The sequence below is a fragment of the Hesperophylax consimilis genome, chromosome 3, assembly GCF_061612785.1.
Source record: "Hesperophylax consimilis isolate HC1 chromosome 3, BYU_Hcon_1.0, whole genome shotgun sequence".
Classification (NCBI taxonomy): Eukaryota; Metazoa; Arthropoda; class Insecta; order Trichoptera; family Limnephilidae; genus Hesperophylax; species Hesperophylax consimilis.
Window position 1 is genome coordinate 2,035,123 of NC_142838.1, and position 23,923 is coordinate 2,059,045.

The 23,923-nt window shown below is 33.1% G+C and overlaps 1 protein-coding gene and 2 non-coding genes across 5 annotated transcripts in view; 2 read left to right on the forward strand and 1 right to left on the reverse strand.

Annotated features, from left to right (window-relative positions):
• Nucleotides 1-23,923, reverse strand: part of LOC149424825 (agrin-like) — a 236,183-nt gene that overhangs the window by 37,564 nt on the left and 174,696 nt on the right. For all 3 annotated transcript variants that reach the window (XM_089650820.1, XM_089650819.1, XM_089650821.1), the window contains 2 exons: nucleotides 1,217-1,432; nucleotides 719-934 (listed from right to left, as the gene is read on the reverse strand). In XM_089650820.1, coding sequence (XP_089506946.1) covers nucleotides 719-934; nucleotides 1,217-1,432 — 432 coding nt within the window. The remainder of the gene's footprint in view (nucleotides 1-718; nucleotides 935-1,216; nucleotides 1,433-23,923) is intronic.
• LOC149424828 (5S ribosomal RNA) lies at nucleotides 4,254-4,372 on the forward strand. Its single transcript, XR_016305723.1, has one exon. It is a non-coding gene; the product is annotated as a 5S ribosomal RNA (ribosomal RNA).
• Nucleotides 4,695-4,813, forward strand: LOC149424829 (5S ribosomal RNA). Its single transcript, XR_016305703.1, has one exon. It is a non-coding gene; the product is annotated as a 5S ribosomal RNA (ribosomal RNA).

A 23,923-nucleotide genomic window follows, 5' to 3' on the forward strand; every position in this document is an offset into this window, starting at 1 on the left:
TTCATACTACTGGAGCAGCACACCCATAAAATTGTAATCAAACATACCGATTTTGTGTAAGGGTCTATATCCAGTCGAACGATGGCTACCCACATTTAAGTTTCAATGCCCTAGGCCTTGAGGCATTGCTGCCTACATTTAGGTAAATGGTTTTTACCAATTTATTTTTCATGATTGTATAAAAAAAAATTATGCAACCTACAATAAGGAGGTGGACAACGAATCATAGGTGGATTAAGTTGCTTTAAGTCACACTAAACAATTTATATGTTTTTGTTATAAAATTCGGAGGTATGATTTTTTAATGAGAGCGACGAATCCAAAACCTCTCGGAAATCTCCTTCACTGAAGGACTTTTTTGTTTGTTTATAAATGCTCCATCGCTCGATTTAATATATGAGTTATTTTAACTTCAGTTCAATAAACTCCGAATTAAAAAAAAGAGTTTCGTACATACCTACCTAAAGGACCTTTAATCTTTTGAAAAAAAATTATTTTAATTCGACGTTTTCTAAATTGTAATTGAATTCAGACAAACGCTAACGGGAAACTATTAAAATTTGTCATTTTCTAAATTGGAACTGATGAGTCGAGAACTCAGACATAATTTGACAACTTGCATACGTTATTATTAAAGAATTGCTGCTGAATATTTTTACCTGATTTATCATATATTTCGTGATTTTTCACATTATTTATAAAATGTGATGTATATTACCGCATGTCCCAGGATGCGCGATTAGAATGGGCATCTTGGACTGGCACGCCGACCGCTTGAGCTCGCAGTCCGAGGAGAAGGTGCGCCCGTCCTCCGTGCAGACTGGCCGCATGACGGGCTCGCACTCCGGCCCGCACTCGCACTTGGCGATGCCGAACTTGTTGATGTTGCACTCCTCGTCGGGCAGGCACTTGATGCTCTCGCAAGGGTTCACTCCTGAAAACATTATTATTACAGTACAAATTCTAATTTTCTCTCATTTAACAAAAACCAAAATTTACTCCGAAATCGTAAGATTTGCAAATAAGTAAATAAATATCTCTTGTTGTAAACAGTTTTACTTTTTAATTTATAATAAATTTAGAACTTATTTATTAATATTTCGCCAAAAAATAAAATTCTTCTGAAACAATATGTAAAAGCCAAGCTGGGCGTGATTTTCAAAATGAATAATAATCCAACACAGTTAATCTGTCCAATTTTGTTTTAAATTCTTACCAGAACTGCACTGGCCTCGGTATATGATCCTTAGCGCTCGCCGACTCCGGCATGCCTCACGCCTCGCCTGACACTCGTTGCTGTAGGTCTTGCCATCCGAGCCGCATACGGGCACGAACTCCAGCGGGCACGCCTCGGCGCAGCGACACGCGGCCACGCGCCCTGCGTCCAGCTGACATTGCTCCGGCTCGGGGCAGTTCACGCCCGCGCACGGATCTGAACACACAAATCATTATTATAGTTTAAGCAAAAACATGTGAATATGCTTAATTTGCATCTCGCAAGAAGCATTTGCCCCTGAATGACTAACTTTGATCTTATGGATGTATATTTATATACTTTTGGAAAGTGAGGCAAAGTTACATTCCGAATGACTAATTTTGCTCTTATGGATCTAACTTTGTATATTTATATATATATATATATATACATCCACACGATCAAAGTTAGTCATTCAGGGGCAAATCCTTCTTGTAGAATGCAAAATTAAGCATTATAACATTTTTTGTTAGGTATATATACAGACAGAGAAGAGCCCTCCCAGCCAATAATTCTATGCCATCCCCAAGTGAGGTATGTTGTGAGACCGAGGTCTAGTCACCAAACACGGTTAAAGCCATTTCAAGCAAATGTTTCAATCCTGGATGGTGGTGGTGCGATACTGAGAGTAACTTCTACTCTGGAATGTGCCGAAAATATTCTATACATTATTTGAATGTGGAAAAAATTCTGTTTTGACCGAAAATTCAAAGAAGTCTAAGTTACTTGAAAAACCAATGTGATATTGCAGAAGACCCAGATCATCAATAGTCAACTCAAAAAAAATATTTATTAAATTAAATTATTATTCGCACAATGAATCTAAGACATGTGAAAATTTGTTTTTACCCTCTTTTTGTCAGAATCATTATAAATATTTTCTATATTACTTTTAATAAACGTGTTATTTTAAATATTCTATATAATTTTTCATTTTAACCCTGCAGTGGTCGAGCATCTAAATGAGACAAAAGAAGTCGCGCGGACTACAGACGTAGTCCATTTTTAAATTGAAATAAAATAAAAGTTAAGCATAATATTTTTATTTTACTTATGAAAATATAATCAGTTGAGTTTTTTTAACTAGATACAATAAACAAAACTAAATCACAACCTCTTTTTCATAATTAATAAAATATAAATAAAAATCCTTCAAAATTGGCGCAAAAATCACAGGTTTGGTTCTAATTGAGATCACAATACAACTATTTATTTAAAATTATTAATCTATAACATTTTCTGCGCACAAAAGACACACTATGTTCGAACGATCTCCAAAAATTAACTTTTTTTAATATTACATACTTGAAAAATACTTACGTGATTGATCGCGCGGACTACGTATTGTCACGTAACAAATCAACACGTTTAAAAACTCCCGCGAATTCAAATTAGTTAGTTGTCAGTTGTCACCATTGTTCGCTGTGCGCATGCGTCCGCATTGCGCACGGTTAAGTTGGTAAACTGTACAATGCTCGCGCACGCTGGCTGACGAAATCATCAACGGTCACACTTAAAATCTAACCTCGGCCTTGACAACATGTGTGCTTTGCAATTAACAAAGACGCTCTCGTAGCGCGCCCAAATAAACGGCTACTTTTGTGCAAGTACTTTAAAAACAAGTATCTAATTTTGTAACAATTTACGATGGAGAATAGCACGCGCAATGGCGCGTACAATACAGAAGATATCCCACCATATTAGTGATTCAACATGTACGTGTTGTTCCTCCTGCAGTTCATGTAAGCTGATTAATTACCATTTCTCCACATGTGCCTTTATGATTAGAATCGTGTCAACATCCAGGCTTGCCAGCCAGAACTCTTAACTATAGAGAGAGATTGTTCCTAACAAACAGCTAGAAATATTTAGGATGTTAATAACCCTTCTCATTTGTGTATCTGTAATGTAATTGTGCTTGTGAATATACATTCATACTCCCATTTTGTGTTTCTTTTGACGAATATGGAGTGGTCAACTTGGCATTTGTTCCCCGTGTAAAAGCCCGTTAGCTGACCTGAAACCTGAAGATATGGAACTCTATTCTCTACCACCTGAGCTACCGCCGAAATGTACGCTGGGTAAGACCCCTTACCTTGGCACCTGTACAAAGGCACCTTTTTTACAGTATGTAGTCCAGGATCTTTGCGGAGCTACTGTTACACGTCCGCACACGATTTACGGCTTGCGCTGCACGGAGTGCGTCTCTCGATAGTTCGTTTAAAAGTACCTAGCGGCACGTGAAACTAATGCTTACCATTTTGGAGAAATTTTTGATTTAGTATTAGTGGATTACATATGTAGTCCACGCGACCACTGCAGGGTTAAAGAGTTGTAAAGACAATTACCATTTTAAAAACTAGATAAAATTATGTTTTAGATGGTTGTGTTTGAAATATACTTTGATACTTTAAAAATTGATATATTTTGATTTCACATGGAAAAAGCAAAGCTAACCACTAACATTTTTGATCAAAACGAAGTAAAATTTTAGAAAATTCAAAGTTAAAAAAACACAATCTTTTTGTTTAAGGAATTTGAAAAAACACTCTCACTTGACTTTTTACCTAGTTCATACAATAAAACACTTTGAAGTTGATCTTAATTTCCAGAAAAACAAGAAATAAAAAAAATGGGTGTGTCAAGCCTACGCAAGACAGAAGTGAAACTTCTAGTATTCTTCTCTCTCTCTCTTTTCATTTCATTCTCTCTTTTTTTCTGTCTATTGACATATTTATAAGTAGCATGTGATAAAAAAAATTAAAAGTTATAAAAAAAGAAAAAAAAAATTAGTTAAAGCGGGGATCGAACCTCGGTTCTTCACGACCACAGTCGTGCGCTCTGCCTGTAGACAGCGAAGATGAGTTAGGAGAGTGAGTTAAACTAGGTATATAATATTTACACCTTGCTAATGTTTTCAGTATTATTAGGGCTTTTTTATACTAATTTTCATATATTTATTGGCAGGTAGAGTAGAAATTAATATTGTTTAGCGTTTGCCAACGACCATACCATGTTGAACACACCGGTTCTCGTCCGATCACCGAAGTTAAGCAACATTGGGCGCGGTCAGTACTTGGATGGGTGACCGCTTGGGAACACCGCGTGCCGTTGGCCTATTTTTTATTTTAATTTCATGTTTTTTTTATTTTTTTATCATTACTATAATTAATAATATCATAAAATTCTTTAACTTTTCAAGTATGCTACAGGCCTAAAATATTACTTAGTGGATTGATATTATGGTCAACCATTGAAAAAAAAAATTCCTACAAACTTATTAATGTAATTACGATCTTTTTCAAGCGCGTATGTAATGATTATTTTTATCAACCTCGCACACACCTTGCTAATTTTTTCAATATTATTAGGGCTTTTTTATACTAATTTTCATATATTTATTGGCAGGTAGAATAGAAATTAATATTGTTTAACTTTTGCCAACGACCATACCATTTTGAACACACCGGTTCTCGTCCGATCACCGAAGTTAAGCAACATTGGGCGCGGTCAGTACTTGGATGGGTGACCGCTTGGGAACACCGCGTGCCGTTGGCCCATTTTTTATTTTAATTTTATGTTTTTTTTCATTTTTTTATCGTTAACATCATAAAAAATTTTATATCATTCTTTAACTTTTCAATTATGCTACAGGCCTAAAATATTACTTAGTGGATTGATATTATGGTCAACCATTAAAAAAAAAAAATTCCTTAAAAACAAAAAAATAATATTCCATGGCCGAGAATCGAACTCGGATCAACTGCTTCGAAAGCAACTATGCTGACCATTACACCACCAACGCCAGTTGTCGAGATGAGCTAAGAAGCATTTATATTTTACTTCAAAACTTTTACTACATCAAATGAACTTTAATCGGTCCCGCATTTTCGTTTCGGTCATGAGTTGGTTTTACTCCTCGAAATTGCATGACGCGCGTAAAGAAGTTTCACTTCAAAAACTGAAATTTTGAAGGCATTGCTTGCACTTCTTAAAGCGTTTATTTTATGGATACATGTTTTAGATGTATATAAAGGGGATTCGTCTTTTATTCTTGTGATTATTCAGCTCCGTTTAACATCGAAAAAAAAATACGACTGGAGCCAAGAGAAAAATTCTGTACGATTTTTCACCCATTTTCCTAAATACCAACAAGTTATAAGTTTAACTTTTTTAAATTGAGCAAAGTAAGGCCCTTCTATGACAGGTCGCATGATAAAATGTAAAAAAATGGTCAGTAAATGAAGGAAACATACAGTTCGCCGTTTTCTTTTAATTTTTCTGGACAAGAACTTGTCTATTTACTTATTCCAGAGCAAATCAACATGGATACTGGGTTAAAAGTTGGATATAAATCATCCCCGCATTCGTTTTTCTTGGAGTTTCGGGATCGTGGCAACATTTCCGTGTTGAATAAATTATGAAAATATCCAATCACTTATAAGCGCATGAGATGTATAATATAATAATATATTATATATACTAGTCCCAGCGAAAGGTCGTACGTAATGTCATCGTTATATTGTCTGTTTTCTTTTACATTTTCACGCTAGACGTGTGAGAAGGAAGAGGACGATCGTCTATAACGTACGTACAAGCTCTCGCTGGTATCAATATACCTTTTGTAAGTTGTATTTGGATGATCCTATTTCCATTTAATTTATTTTAAAAATATGTTCACAGTGTTGGTATGCGCACCTCTAATTTTTCAAATGTTTCTGGCTTTTGTAGTTCGATGATTTTCAAGACCATTTTTATTGATTATTAAGATAGGGAAGGTGAATATGTATCTTAAATTTATTTAAGTGAGAATATTTAATAATTTTAATGGAAAAATAAGCGATGTTTATATGTTCTTTAATAAGTATTTTAGAATGATAAAAATCGAGAGCATTTATCAGTTTGGTTATAGATATAAAATTTTCACAAGCGGCGCTTTGTTTATGCTTGTTCTATGGAGAACGAATATTAGAAATATAATTAGGTTTGCTACAACGCTGAGTGCAAAGTTTACCATGGCAAGCTGTGTATATCCTATCTCTATGTCACACGAACACATTTAAAATAAATAAGTTAGATCTTCGGTCGAAAATTGTTTGTCACTTTTAAATTTTTTTTAATACCATTATTTTTCCCAATTTTTACATTAATTACGGACAATATCATAAAAAACAATAAGAATAATAGGAACCCACTAAAGCTCAGCCTGTACTTGGGTAATGTAGTTAAATACATTTTATTATTGTACCTAGAATGAAAGAAACAAACTGTGGGCATATAAAAAAAAAACGAGATTACAATCGATTTTGTATAAAAAGTGTTTACAATGGTGTATAGTGAATTTATGACTGTTTAGTGTAATAATAAGTGAATAGTTTGTGAGAAACCTAAATTGATACAAATTAAATAAAAAAGTTTCAACTGCTGTATTGAAATGCCATAATTTTAACTCTTTTAAATATTGAAGAAGTTTAGTTATCACTTGAATATTTTTCAGTTAAAAAATTGAAAGTAGGAGGTCCAATGAAACTGCGGTGTGTTTGCATTTGTTTGGTGTTCGTTTTGGGAGTATAAAATACATTACTATTTTTAATTTTGATTCTGTTTTCATTTATTTAGAATTTTTTTGTTTTCTATCATAGTTTGCAAAATAAATAGTTTACGGAGACAGAATAGTTTAGATTCTTTGTACATATAACTCATATGTTGAAATTTTTATTTTCATATTATACATAACTTTGATAATATAAATTTCAGTTATTTCTAAAGGTTTTACATGTACATGAAACGCACCACCCCATTCTATTATTCCGTACATGATTTAAGATTGAACCAAAAAAAAAAAAATTCAGTTTGTCAATATTGAGCACTTGAGCATCATTGTACTAGATGATTCAATGATAGTGGCTCCGGGCGGTTGAATAACCTGTGCGATACCACACGAAGAAAAAAAACTTTGACAGGCATCGTTTTACTTTATACATGTGACCGGCAACATCTCACGCCAGGAAAAAAGTTAAAGGTCTGGATTGTGCTTAGTTCCTTCGCAGAAATAATATTTAAAATAGTAGTTTAAATCAAAAAAATTCCAGAGAGTTTTCAAATAATGTGAACAATTCTGAAGGTTTCACTCTCATAAAAAGTGACAAAGTGTCAGGGTGATGCTTGAGGGAAACTTTGGAGAGGTAGTTTAGGACATAGTTTTGCCGCGAGTAAGTAGTTTTACTTTAATATCAAGTTCTGAAGCGAAGACAATCATTATCACATGTAAACGTTAAGCTTGATATGAATAAACTTTTGATATGCCCCACTTCTGCGAATAATAATTTCCAACTTAGTATTAAAGTGATTCGTTGTTCCTACAGCAACAAATTTATGTTGATTCTTGACTTAATTTATTTATTTGCCTGCGGTTTATATACTCAATTCTAAAATTGTGAATATTTGTGTTGCATGAACTAAAAGAAAATGAAAAAAATATGTTAAACAGTAAAAAACAGAACACAAACATTAATAATACAAATACAAGTAGAATAGTTTTTTTACGATGTCAAATTCGACTGTCAATCAGAAAATTGCCCTTATTAATAAATTTAATAAGCCTTTCATTATATAGTAAAAATGGGATAACATATTAATATTTTGACATAATTATGCTAAGATTCGAGATTTTCACGGCAAATAGTATTATAGTGATTTATTTTTGAGTTATTCCGTGTTGCGCTACTTCTTTCATTAGCCAACGTTTTGGACAGCATTACAGTTGTCACACATCTGCCCTGATGCTGAACACTGTAACGCTGACCGGAATGTTGGCTAAATAAGGAGGTAGCACAACATGGCATAATACCCCAAAAATAAATTACTCTTATCTTTAAGCTAACAATAAAACTTCTAAATATATTAATAATTGCAAAATCACTTCGTGGCGAAATTTTAATTTAAATTAAATAAATAACTTAGTAAACACCACTATTTTCAAAGAAGATCGACATGTTTCAAAACCAATGGTTTTTTCATAGGAATAAACGTTTAGTGAAAATTACGATATTTAAAAATAGACAAACAAGTAAAGATAAATAATTTATTTTATAAGTGGACAAAAATGTTAAAATGGGCGGTGATAAATCTGATAGTATTATTACGCTATCGTCTGGGCGATCTAGGCCCTCTGATTGGTCGAATTCAAATCGTATGTTTCGGGTTAATCACGAATAGGGGGGCTGCAGGCAAAATTCGACCACTCTGCCCCTCTGGCGGTATAAGAACGAACCAATTGACTGGCGCAAATATTTAAATACGCAGCTAACAAATACGCTTAGTTACCCAAAATTAATTGACCGTTAACAAGCGTTTAATAAGAAGATTTATTCTGGAAGCTTATCACTTTATGATGGCATTATTTATTTTCTTAAAACATGAATAACTTTGTTGACATCACTAAATTATATACAACCTCTACATGTTTCATGAACGAAGTTCACTTCATCAGGAATAAATAAACATTGATGTCGAAAATTAAATATAGATTACAATTGGAAAGAAGAAGTGGAAGGAGGGGGAAGGGGTAGAAGTGGGCGGAGTTTATCAGCAATAGGAATTACATTATCGTTAGACGGGATAGACCAGTTGAATGGAAAAATATTTAAAAGAGGGTTTATAATTTTTTTGGCTTATTAATTATATCTGATTTTATATTACAATATGTTTTCTTATTTCTGAAATTTCAAAATTATTTATTTGCAATGCTTTATAATAATAATACTTGGATGACTTGTATAGCGCCGTTTTTGTGCAAAAACACCTCAAGGGCGCTATATATCCTGTGTGAAGTATTTTAACACCTGAATCTTTATCAAAAGTGTGATCACTATTTAAAAGATGATCGAACTCGGATTCACTATTTCCATTTAGAGCTCCGAGATGTTCTTTAGTTCTGATTTCAAAGTTTCTATTGGTTCTATCATTGTTAGAAATTACAATCATCCCAATCGAGTTAATAAACTCCCGATTTTTTGTTTGATTATCGCTATGTTTATCATTAAGAATATATTTCTTCATTTTATTATTAGTGTAAAACGCCGGTTGAATAGTACAAGGAATGTTTCTATTTATAATTTTGGAAGTATCGTTATCCACAATTAGAATTCTACGCCATTGTTTATTTATATCTATCGATTTTGTTTATTTTTTTTATTTAGTGTTTCAACTATCAATTTATTAGAAGAGTTTTATGAATATATTGTTTTATGGTTATATGCTATTTGTTTTTTCAGGTCTTAAAATACTTCACACAGGATATAAAGCATCGCAAATAAAAAAATTATATTTTTATAAATTAGAAAACATATTTATATAAGAGCAGATATAATTAAAAATATATTTTTTAATTAACTCTCTTTAAATATTATTCCACTCAACTGGACTTTCCCGTCTAACGATTTTGTAATTCCTAATTCTGATAAAACCCCGCCCACTCTAAACCCCTCCCCCTCCTTCCTTCCATTTCTTCTTTCCAATTGTAATCTATATTTAATTTTTGACTTCGGAGTATACTTACTCCTGATGAGGTGAACTTTGTTCATGAAACATTTAGTGGTTGCTTATAATAAAGTGATGTAAACAAAGTTATTTGTGTTTTAATGAAATAAAGTTTAATAAGATTACATTATTTTATCTATTTCCCTTGTATATTAATGCATACGTACGCAATAAAATGTAAACATTATATTTATTGGACAATTTGTATAGCGCCGCTTTTGTGAGATATCACCTCAGGGGCGCTATATTGTAATAATCTATTAACAATATATACTCACCCTCTCTCTGTGAATGACCTATTAAATGTAACTGTTGTTAGGATCACTTAAACTGGGCGAAGCCCAACTATATGCCACCCGCAGGGCCTAGCAGCAAAAAACTCGCGGAGCGGGTTTTTAACTGTTATTTAGCAGTTATTATTTTAAAAAGACAATTATTTAAAGTAAATTAAATAATAATAAAATAGGTAATTACTGTATTTATGTATATAACTAACACATTAATGTAAATACATTGCTGTTTTATTTATTTTTTGCATATTACGCTGTGTTACGCTACCTCCTTCTTTATCCAACGTTTCGGACAGCATTTCATGGTACATAATCAGGGCAGATGGCAGGGCAGATGTATAAGCGGATGACAGATGTAAGATGTGTCATTACACATCTGCCCTGATGATCGACTCTGCAATGCTGTGCCAAACGTTGATATAAAAAGTTTTGTTATGTACATTATTGCAATAACTACCTATAATAAGATCATTCAATTTGTTTCAAATAATTATTTACTCGATGTTATATTTATGTCTATAAGTACTTATTTGTATACGTTTATCCTGATGACAAAACCTTTGGTTTTGAAACATGTCGATCCCTTTTTATTATAAAGTGGTGTTCACTAAGTTATTTAATTTATTTAAATGTTACAAAATGTACAACGCTCAAGATATTGAAAATATTATTGATGAGCAAAATGAATAATCTTGTTGCAAATGTGACAAATCCAGAAAACGCACAACTATCTTCAACGAGATATTCTTTACAGTATTTTATGACGTACTTCATATTATAATGCCCTGAGAAGTTCGCGAAGAGCGAGTCCATTTGCAGTTCGTGAGAGAGGGATAAGTTATATGATTTCGATATATCGATAGATAGCTTGTTGATTGCTCCGCCACTCTGCCTCAAGCCCGTGTTGACTCGGCGCCATTGTTTGACCGTTTATTTACTGTATTATCGAAAATTGGGAAAATGGAATAATTTTAGATTTGTTGACTGAATACAGATTTGTCAATCATTTAACACGTTCGGATATTTGAATATCACGAATATCGGATAAAATAATTTAGAGATTGGTCTCATAGCCCTTGGTGTAGAAATTTTTTTAGAGATAAAAAAATAAATATGTATTGGTTACCAACCAAACGCAACCAAAGTTTTACAAAAATATTTAATACCAAAATGGAAATTAAATTATATCTATTCCAACTTGGGAGGCGGATCTAGGATGAATTCAAACGTCCGTTACTCCTGGACACACTACATACTTACACACTTACTCCCAGATTCCTGCCCACCCCTAATACCTTTTCCTTCTCAGATCTTCCTTTCTTCCTGTTTTTCATTAACCAACCCTCCACACAGCATCTCAAAAAATGACATTGGCCTAGAGGGAAATTATTTTCCTCTAGGATGTGGAGCTAATGTAAAAACATTTTATTTTCTTGTAGGTATATTGGTATCAACACTCACTTTGGTCGGTCGGCAAATATTTAATAGTTTTAAATGATATATTTTTTTTAATTGAAGAGATCATCTTAAAATCAGACGTAATGTTAATAATTCAACGGTTGAAAGGATTTAAATTTTTGGACAAAAATATTTTCTCTCTGAATTATTTATGTAAAAGATCCATAAATAAAAAACTTACCGCTTCCTACAAATTGATTTGAATGCGGAATTCCAAATTTGAAATAAAAACTTTCCAGCCGTTTGTATCGGCAGGGCAATAGCAAAAGCACCGCGAAGACAAGAAATATATTCCTCGCTGAAAAGTATATTATTACATCCTCTACGCCGTAGCACCGTAGCGGTAGAGTGGTGCTACGGTTTCCGCCATTGAATCGGAACTGCCTTGAGCTATTCGTAAGGCATAATTCAAGTGTAACGACAACTTTGGCCCGTTGCGTCGTAGCAGGGCAGGAATGAATCAAAAAGCCCCTCTCAGTGAGAAATGTGACCGAAATTATTGCAGCAACCCAGAAATCTTCGGCCCATAACCAAAATTGCCATTCTTACCTTTCGGTGATAAATTGGACCAAAGATTTTATGTTTTTTGTCAATTGGATTTTTTATCGCTCTTTTATATCTAAGTATTTTTAACGGTTCTTTTTATCGTGGAAAAAGTGTTTAGGTTTATAGCAGGGACTTAGATTTAAAGTAAATCACGTAGTGCACGGAACTTAAATGAAAATAAAGAAGGAAAATACGTGTTTTTTGAGATTAAAGAATACCTTTTATATGGGCAGTAAAGGTTGTCACAGCCTTTTCATTTATGTCTTAACACATAAGCATATCAGGATTTTGCTTTATTAATTAATAAAAAATTATTCCCATAAATTATTAGCAAACTCTTTTGCAACAATCATTTGATGCCGTTTATTTTGAGAACGTAATAAAAAAAATGGTAATGAACATATACAGGTGGCAATCATTTTATAGTTAGACATATGAAAACATTATAATTTTGATATAAAATGTTTTGTTTAGAATATATCGTGTACTACTTTATTGAGTACAGAAAAATATATGAAACAATACATAAAATGCTTCTTTTTAATTTTTGTTGTATTTAATTCGTAGAATTGCTCTTATTTTTTTTAAATTTTGTGTCCATTAAATTTAATGATGTCATTAATTATTTTTGCAATTATTTAAGTATTTATTTACTGTGACAGCTATTTTGGCGTTCAATTCCATTTTTAAACTATGGTTAGGCTATGTTGAGACTACTTATTTATTTGATTCTATTTAGCCCTGCTCATTATCAATTATTAAGTCTAAAATGATTTATTACCGGTAGAACCGATTTACTGAGAAAGTAATTGTATCAATAGATTCTCTTTTCAGTGGGGTACTTTGAAATCTGTTTTCCCTAAATTGAATGATATTATTTTTTTAACAATGACGTGACTGCTCGTAGCTTAGTTAAACGTGTTATATTGTTTAGATATGGCGAACATATTGAGATGTGGGAAAAAATAATATTTTCCTTACTTTATTAATTAATGTTATATTACATACTTATGGCAGGTTTATGCTGAACCGAATCCAGTAGGTGTTTTATAAATAACCAGTAAAGTGGTTTTCAGACATAAATGAGTATTTTTTAAAAATAAAAACTAAATAATAAATTAATATGACGTATAAAATAATGTAATCTATATTGAAGTCCATATACCTATCACATAAAATACTGTTGTAAATATTTAAATAAATATATGTATATATATATATATATATATATATATATATATATATATATATATATATATATATATATATATATATAACATAAAATACTGTTGTTTGTACTATACAGTACTAGTAAAATACTATCACATAAATATGATTCGTAGCAGTTGAGACTCTTGTGCGGTTATAAATAACAGCTATTACTAAATGCTAACATTGTATTTTGAATCAATGGTACGAATACAACTAAAAATTATAATTTAAAACCTGTGCCTTATTAAATTCGAAGTAATCGACATGACGTAGATCAATGTCAACCAATATGCTCATAGTCAATAATTCATTAACTAGTGAAGGTCTCATCGAAAGTGGTTTAGGCATTTAGTCGATTTCCAACATACTACCACAGAAGTTACAAGCTCGGAAATAGAATTTACGGAATCACTAACTTATTTATACAAATTATTGATAAAACTTGTACTTGAAAAGCCATAATTGCGAACAAATGAAATTGATAAGTTTGAAATAGCAGACGCTTGTAATAAGTTCATCTTAACTACCAATGAATACTTTTGTTTTCAAACGAAAATTCTGAATAATGTATGTACTTCAACAAGTAATTATTTAGGTTTTATGATAAGTTTTCAGCACGTTTCTTGCTAAACACTTACTCTTATTAAGGACTCTTACGTATTCAACAATAAACTATACTTTATTTTGTTTTATGTGAAACCGTCTAGAGCAAGTGAGACCATGGCATCCCCAACTGGGAAACGTTGTGAGGCTGAAGGTAGTGGGGAGGGGAAGGAAATAGAAAAGAGGAAGCTTGGGAAGTACCAAAGCCGTTTCAAGCAAAGTTTCAATTCTGAATGGTGGTCTTACACCAGAGCGATACTGGGAGTATCTCCCAATATATACTATAAATATACTATATATTATTTTAAATGAGTAATATGTTAAGTAAAATAAATTAAAAACCGCGACCTCCAGCTTGCTAGTCGAGAGCCTTACTATAAAATTATATCATATATTTATCAATTTGAAATAGAAACTTACGAGTACGGAAGTATACGGTTATTCAACAAATCAATATATACAGAACGTTTCTTAGGTTGAAACTCTGTGACCACAAAACAAATTGGTTGATGAAAGTTGTCAGTGATATTTTTTGTGAATTGTTAGGGGGTTGTTGTGATTTGCTCCCTGGAGTGTTTACAAGATCGCGCTTATATGTTTACGCATTTAGTGGGTTACGTGTAATTATTATTGTGGGTTCGTAGTTCGTATAGTCCGTCCGGCCGCTATGGGCGAGTATTTATTGCGGAATGTCATGCGGGCGGACCATAAACAGATTTAATGGAATAGAAACGCTACCACAAATCTTTCCATTTGGGTCCAATACAACACCGCACTGCTGAGCCAGTCACGTGACACACGGCCGACCAATCACTACTGTCGCGTAAGTTTCACTACTGTTTACGGCGTAGAGCAGGAGAACGTCGATTATCCGGTCACAGGACACGTGAGTTACTTATTATCCTTTCACAGGTGATTGTTACGTTCATTTGACACGTTTCCTTGCTGACAGATACAAATATATTGAATGTATATTCAATCTTCTTGCTCGCTTACTTTTATAAACCTCATAGTAATAATATGGCGGTTTTATGAAATTTACTTTAGGAACTGCAATAATTACAGAGTTACCAATACTTATAATATTAATAATATATATGATACAATTGAGGTCTGAATGATTTTTTGATAAAAACTAATGCGGTTTTACGGAAAAAATCCCCAATTTTCTATTTCAATCGATTTTCCAGTAACCCACGTCACCAATTACTGACGGATAATCGGCGTTTTGGGTTCCTTCTGTTGCGCGGGTTATCCGACTCATTTGTGGGCAGTAAATTCGATAACCATCCATTTATAGTAAGCCGCTCCAGTGCCAGTCGGCTTATTACTGTATTAATCGGCTATATTCCCATCGATCCCAGCGAATTAACGGATGTCGCATGAAATCATATAAGTTTATGACATTTCTGCAGCCATTTATTACATCTCGAACGGCCAATTAAACAATAACGTTATATTCCCTTAGAGCTTAGTGCTTAGTGAGTTAACCACGTGAAAGATTTTGCCGACATTTACCAAGCCTTATACTTATAGGTAGGTACTAAAATAGCATTGATATAAATCTGAAACATTTTTAATGAAAAAACATACACTTAGTAAGACACCACTTTATTTTTGAATTAATAACAATAGCCAACCGGGTTTCGCTTGTCCCAAGCTTCATCAGGACTAAATATCAACTAAAGCAAATTAGATACAGGCACATATAAATATAGGTAAATGAAAACAATGAGTGAAAGAGATACAAAACAGATAGAAAGAGATGCAAATAGAAAATGTGGCGACAAATTATTAAGGATGATGAGGAGGGTGGGGGGGAAGGAAATAACAGTTTCAGCGGCGGAATAAATTTAATATGGGACTATCAGATAAATTAATTTGGTTATTTATTATATTTAAATTATTATTAACTGCTTTTTTATTTCAAGGGCTTCTAAGTTGTTTAATCTAATTCCAGATCCATTTTTATGCAATATTTTAGTTCCCGAGATTTTATCGAATGAATGATTAGATTCTATTAAATGATTCGCGAATTTTCATTCGATAAAATCTCGGGAACTAAAATATTGCATAAAAATAGATCTGGAATTAGATTAAACAACTTAGAAGCCCTTGAAATAAAAAAAGCAGTTAATAATAATTTAAATATAATAAATAACCAAATTAATTTATCTGATAGTCCCATATTAAATTTATTCCGCCGCTGAAACTGTTATTTCCTTCCCCCCCACCCTCCTCATCATCCTTAATAATTTGTCTCCACATTTTCTATTTGCATCTCTTTCTATCTGTTTTGTATCTCTTTCACTCATTGTTTTCATTTACCTATATTTATATGTGCCTGTATCTAATTTGCTTTAGTTGATATTTAGTCCTGATGAAGCTTGGGACAAGCGAAACCCGGTTGGCTATTGTTATTAATTCAAAAATAAAGTGGTGTCTTACTAAGTGTATGTTTTTTCATTCAATATGTCACACCCCAAAGTATTTGCTTCCTTCGAAAATATGAAACATTTTTATTAAATGTTTTTATTGTTTTGAATTATAAACATATTATTCACCACGCTCATACGGCTTTCCCAGTGAAATTTAAAAAAAAACACACAAATATCTCTATATTCGTAAAATTATATTAGAATAAGATAAGGAATATGGTGAAAAATATAATAGTCATTTTATATTTAAAGAAACAATATGACTACATTATCATACATACGTATTCGTAAAAAAAATGTTACGAATAACCTGACAATATTTGAAAATCTCCTACTTCACTTAAAAGTCCTCTCCCTGCACCAGAAGAATATTGAGACCTAAATAACTAAGTTTTCAATGTATTTTTTTTCTCCGATAAATTTTTATATTAACTATAAAAAAACATATTTGAATACTCCACTGCCAAACTCGCAAAGATAATGACCCAAAATATACTGGTTATTCCCAGTGAGAACATATATTTTGGACAAATAAATATTAAATTTCATGCAACAAAACTATTTAATTCTTTACCAAATTAAAAAAAAATATTGTAATTGAATCACTTTAATTATCTTTCAGACAAATCATAATATATCCTTATTCCCTAACTTAGCGGTATAGTATGTGTATCGAACATGAACAATTATTTTATTGCATTTAATTTTAATTGCAGCTAAATTTGAAAACCTGCAAGTTTGACGACCTCTTTTCCCAAAGCATAATATTTACCAGTTGAAAAATATATCAATCTGTTACCAGACGGCAAAAAGATTGAATCTAACATGAAACATTTCGCTAACCCTATTTTCTAAAACGGAATTAAAATATCGACAATACCAGTCGCCGGCCGAAATATTATTCGCACCTAAAAACACCTGCGTCTGAAACGTAAACAAGTTGTGGTGATGATATTGACGTCACAAGAACTTAAGAGAAATTATAAATAGCAACTAAAACACAATATTGGCGCATTCAAGTTTCAAAAATTACCACGAGTGGACGGAACACCTTCAGTTAAAACGCTATCTGTTAATTATAATTAAAAATTATAAATTCCTGTGTGTCAACTGAAATCTGTAGTCGCTTCTGTTCCTCCATCACGGCACAATCATTTTAAAGATTACAACTATTTGCAAGAGCTGTTTACGGCCGGCACTCTATCAGCTGAGCCAGACGCATCTGTCATCATTGATTCATTCATATCACAATGGGGCGTCTCCGTGTGCCGGCTCTTATAATCAAATGACCATGCCGCCACTAAATAATTGCTGTCTACCGGCTGAACTGCCCATTGCTGATCACCTAGAAGCTGGCCAAATCCTGTTGCATTGATGCTGACAACCTAGAGGCTGATGAATTCCTCCTGGATACCGACTGAACCAGCCACAGATTTTGACAACCTAAAGGATGACGAATACCTGCTGGCTACCGACTGAAATGCCCACTGCCGCTGATCACCTAGAGGCTGGCCAATCCCTGCTGCATTGATGCTGACAACCTAGAGGCTGATGAATTCCTCCTGGCTACCGACTGAACCAGCCATTGATGCTGACAACCTAGAGGCCAGCCAATTCTTCCTGGCTACCAACTGAATTAGCCATTGATGCTGAAAACTTAGAGGCTAGCTAATTCTTCCTGGCTACCGGCTGAATTAGCCATTGATGCTGACAACCTAGATGCTGGCCAATTCTTCCTGGCTACCGACTGAACCAGCACTGATGATGACAACCTAGAGGCTGGCAAATTCTTCCTGGCTACTGACTGAATTAGCCATTGATGCTGATAACCTAGAGGCTGGCCGATTCCTGCTGGCTACCAATTGAACTGGCCACTGCTACAGCAGTCGCCTACGCCATTTGCTGTATCGTATGGCGCGATAATGCACAATGTGCTCCAATCTGAAATTATCGCTGAAAGAATTCCGATTGTCTCAGTTATCTATCTGTGTATTAAAACCCAGTTGTATTGAAATACATATAAATATTATTTTGTGAATTGGGCTGGCTGTAAAAAATAGGAAGCACCTATAAGCTACATCCCTTTGTACGTTCTGTATACCAGTAGAATACTTTTGATTAAAATGTGAATTTTGATTTGAATCGTCTTTCTTTTATGATGGTTTGGATAGAACACCTCACGGTGTTTTACTTAAATCATTACCCCGGTTGAGGGCTGATGTGTGCCGGTGCTTATTATTTACAGTATTTTATTGTGCAGGCAAACACATACCGTACAGTATTTACATAATTAATTAGTGTCATCTATATACTAATAATTTCTCAAATTTTTCATCTTCTTATAATTCTCTAACTTCTCCATCCTCTTCTTCCAACCCAAACTAGCTTTGCATCATTTTTCTTATTTTTCTATCTTATATTATAGTAATGTATAGATTCTATGTCCGCAAAATGTTAAATTCGCCCGCCATAACACAGGGTCATCCCTAGCATGGTGGGTGAAATATCACAAAAACCCCATGTACTCTCTAAATCATGTATCAATAAAATAAATAAATGTATTCAAAACTATGGTGAAAACACAGAAATACACAAATCAGCTTGCAAACATTATAAAGACAATGTAAAGACAAGTAGAAACTAAATATAAAGCTTCAGAACAGAACAGTAAACCCTAGTGAGGAGGACTGTGAAAACTTCTTATATTATGCTTTATACTTACAACATGTACAATCTATGGTATCTATACCATAAAAACCAATAAATAAAAATTATTGAATAATCTTTTCTAATGAAAGTAGGGCATTTCTGAAACCGGTAGAGATATTTTAAAATAAAGTGGTTAAATACAAAGCAAACTGAAAAAATAATATTACGTGCAAGTCGATGGAAGAGGTCGTGATGACCTATGAAGACTTGGAGCCGCCAAATCTAATACTTGAGTCGGATCATGTCGAGGGTTGGAATAACAGCTTAAGACGATGTTTGAAGAAGGATGTAGAAGAGAATATGTATCGAACATAGATCATAGAACAACATTATCTACATTGTCGATACGGAAATTCTCAATTTACTCAAAGTATGCATATTTTTATGCAATATTTTGATAAAATGAATTAATTTATTCACTGAGTCTCATTTAAATAATCGAAATGAGATTTTTTAGGTTTTATTGTATTTTATGAATTATAATACAACATATTTATCAACCAACCATATGTTTGATGGCATTATAAGAAGTAAGCTGGAGTATGCTAGTGGTGTGTGGACTCCGCACCAAACTAAGTGTATAAATAATTTGCTGGAACAAATCCAGGAAAAATCATCAGAAAAAGTCTGTACGCCGATGCACGAAACTTATCGGAAGACCATGCATGATATGAACTGATTTGAGGCATCGAATAGATTTAGTCAAGAAACTAGACGAGGACCATGCACGATGTGGATTTATTTGAGGCATTGAATGGATTTAGTAATGAAACTAGACGCTCTGCAAAATCTTGCAATACTTAGTTTTAATATGATGCATGATGATATTGATGGCTCATTCCAAGAGGACTGCTATGTCATGTCTTATATACGTGCCTGAGAACTTCAGCCGCAGTCGTCGTCATGACTTGTTCAAGATACCACATGGCAGAACAGGTGTTCTAGCATGACAAGAGGAATGGTTCTATGAAATGAAATTTCTAAAACTGTTGATTTAATATTTATTCTTAAAATAACCTTGAAACTTGTTTGTATTACCTGTTCCCAAATGTTAAATATGCCAAGTAATAAGAATTTGTAGTAGCGTTTATATATTTTATTGATAAAAAATTACGAATATCCAAATTAAAGTGTTTTCAGGTAAAGAGGCAGGTAAACAAATATTTGTTTTACGATCTAACAATGAAACAAAAATCTTCCATCATAAATATTTCCGCGCACTTCTCCAATCTAACTGGTCCAATTCATTCACTTCTCCTTAAAAGCAATACTTATTCCCGATACAACATCTAATTTCAGCATTTAATGTATTCCAGTGCCGAAGTGCGCTCCGGAGGATCGTGACGGGCATGGAATACAAGGGCTAACAATAAATAGGAAACAACGCCAGCCACCTTGTGCGCAATGGTAGAAACAAAAAAAATCGAATATAAAAAAAATATCGATACGCAAAAGCACGTCCGCCCATTGTGATGCGAATGCAAACACAATGAACTGGAATGTTTTACAATAAAATTCATTTTTTAGACTTAACACGGTCCGTTGGAATTACTTTTTATTGAAAGAGTGTAATGTATTGTATAGGAGCATTATACCACACAATGCTCGCGAGTAGTGGCAGAATTAGTAGTGAAAAAGGGATAATACATTTTTAAAGTATAAAAATAAACTCTCTAATCAGAGCGCAATGTAAAGAAATAAATTCAATATACGAGTAATAATCAATATTCCTGCGTAACGATAAATGTATGGATCCAACAACAGTAGCACGATGTTTTTATTCCTAATAAACAACGATTCATTTTTACCATGACTTACATAATAAGAATATATACACACGTTCGCAGTGCGTTTTATAGAAATAGGACCTTAAGGATTCTTGAAAAGACATTTTATTTGGACAAATTCAAACAATAGAACACCTCATTGTAGAAGATAATTCTCTTTATCAGTTTCCCGGAGACACATCCATGCTGAACTAATATCGACTAGCTGGATATTCTCAGCAACCCTCCTTGAAATTATTCTACTCTCTTCCTCTATACGAAGAAGATGATGAAAACAAAAAGAAAATGAAAATAAATTTAGGTTTGTGTTCATGAACTTTATGATCATAAATTGACACATTTTTTTATAATAATTACAATTAAATGACCCTGATGAAAGTTCAGGGTGAACCGAAACTGGTTGTTTTTGTATATTCAAAATATATATAATAAAATGGTATTAAAAACAAAGCTACTTTATTATAATTATATTTATTCACAAAGCATTTGCTAAATGTAAAAAAAAAATTTTTTCTCTAAAATTGGATCAAAGCCTTAGTAACTACTCGTACGTCAAATTATGAAATATACGTGAACATCAATTTTAAATACTTTGGATTTGTGGATAGGCGCAACTTTTTTTTAAATCCTCTCCCTTGGTTATAATTTTAAATAAGTAGTCGGTAAAATTTGTATAACCCCTGTAAACATTTATTTGTAACGGTTGTAAAATTTTTCCAACCACCCCTTACAAAGTTCTGTCGTATTTTTTATCAAGTAGGTAATTTTGGCACATGACTCAACGGCTCAGCATATTTTGTCCAACATCGTGAGATCTATCTCGGCCTTCTTGTGGAGGGGATTTTTTATCGGTGAAGCAAAAGAAATCTCCACAAAAATTCCTAAAGTGTTTGGGATTCCCTTTCTTGGCTGAAATAAGAGTTCTTTTGGAGTATTTTCGTAGTTTTTTCAAAGAATATAGAAAATCGACTCAAAGAAGAGGGTTGATGTTTCTATTTTATTTTTTTAATCATTTTCGCGCGTGAGAAGTTTATGGATTTGATTTGTTTTTAGATCAAGGAACCAGAGATTGTTAAAGCGTTTTATTGAAGGGTGTTTTGGAACTATTGAATTAGTTGAAAAATGAAATATAATGGAACATAATAATTACATAATTCCGCCTTGTTTATTATCAGAATGAGTATTTTTTAGAATCATTATTACACCAGCTTATGTACAATTCATAAATAGTAACACTTAATATAAACAAAGTTTTGTAAACTAACTTTGAAGCGATGCCCTTTAAAAGGTAAATGCCATAAAAACACACGAAACTGCTGCCTAAAAGATCTCGCAGGTAAACAAAAATTAACATCTCCAGAAAGACAATTTTTTCTATTCTAAATGCTTGAATTCGTGATGAATAATTGTAAAATACAGCCTAACTTTGATGTTGCTGAAAGTAGAGATTATCCCCCGCCAAGTCAAGAAAGGCAACTTGGCACAAGAGCCGCGTCATCAGACTTAATTGAAACAGCTCATGGCTGCTGGGAGGAGCTGTTAAGATAAATGAACTGAGATAAGACGAAAAACACCGAATTAAATTACAATGAAACGAAAGTTTTCCTCATTCGCTCACCGTACCCTCCTTGGAGAACTAATGGCGAGTCAGTAATGTGCATTAAGATCGGGATACGACTTTCAAGGAGGGGTGCAAGCTGCCGATCCTGCGCAGGAATGGTTTATTCAAACACCCGAGACGAACGTTCTCGGGAAATGCTGCAGTTCCACTTTTACATATTCCCAAGGTACTTTATTTGTGATTAAAATTTTCTATCATTATTAGGGATACACGCTGCAAGTTGAATTTAATTTGCCACACTTGTACAAAAAGTTTTTTTATCCATTTATCCGACTGACAAGCTCAGTGAAAAAAGAACTTTCCACTTTTACTAATTGGCAAGATACTTGTTTCTGCGTGATTGAAATTTAAAACGCTTCAGATTTTTTTCCTTAAAATAGCATTTAAAGGGATGTTAGGGTGGATTTTATAGGAGCTTTTCTTGTTAACATCTTCAATTTGCAACTTTCTTAATCTCATCAATTATTTTAATGGTTGTCTCGGTGGCTTATTTTCTAACGAGACTGAAAAGTGAAGAGTTCATCATACCAATAGATTTTCTTTCACTTCCTATACATCTCAATACACAAACATGTATTTAAATACTTTGAATTTTTTAAATTGTGAAAACATTGTAGAGAAGCAAAATATGAATATTTTTTCTAAGGATACCTTTGTAATTTTTTATTGTTGATAAATAAACAGTATTTAAAAAAAAAATGTAATTTTGGCCTCACGTGGTATTACTCGTACGGAGTTCCCATTTTACTTTTTTATAATATGCAACGAATGTATGTATTTTACTAATTATAACGTATTTTTATTATTTACTGGCTGAGAACCGACGTGGACAGTGACCTTCCTTGTTTTGAAGGTCATGTGTGCAAAATTTCATCGACCTCGGAATAAAACTGTATATTTGTATGAATATTATATCCACTTGATTGTCATTCATATCCTGCTGTCCATTACAGACACTCTTCTTTATATAAATAGATACACTATGGTATAATCGTATACGATTATAGTAGTATAGTAGTATAAATATAATTCATATCTATAATGTAGAGTAGGTGCAAATAAATCTCAAAAGTTCTTCTAAACTAGAATGTATGTATTCTTTTAATTTTCTGAACACATGGATACTAAATAATTGGCGTTGCAACCAAAGACTCTTCTATTAATAAACTGGGCTATAGAAAACAATCGATTTTATCTAGTGAATATTGTAGAACCCAACTAATTATAACCGATGACCTGTCCATCCCTCCCGCCACAATATACACTTGGCTGTGAACTCCCTTTGATATAATACAAGTACGGTGGTGTAAGCTTATACTGAAAGCAGTGTCCTAGTATCGCTGAATCGGGCGAAGGCTCTTATTAATTTAAGGAATCTCCTGTTCTCAGTACTCGCCCCATGTTTTGATGGAGTGTACATTGGGAATATCCTTGTCGGCTATTTACCTTGATACAGAGTGCAC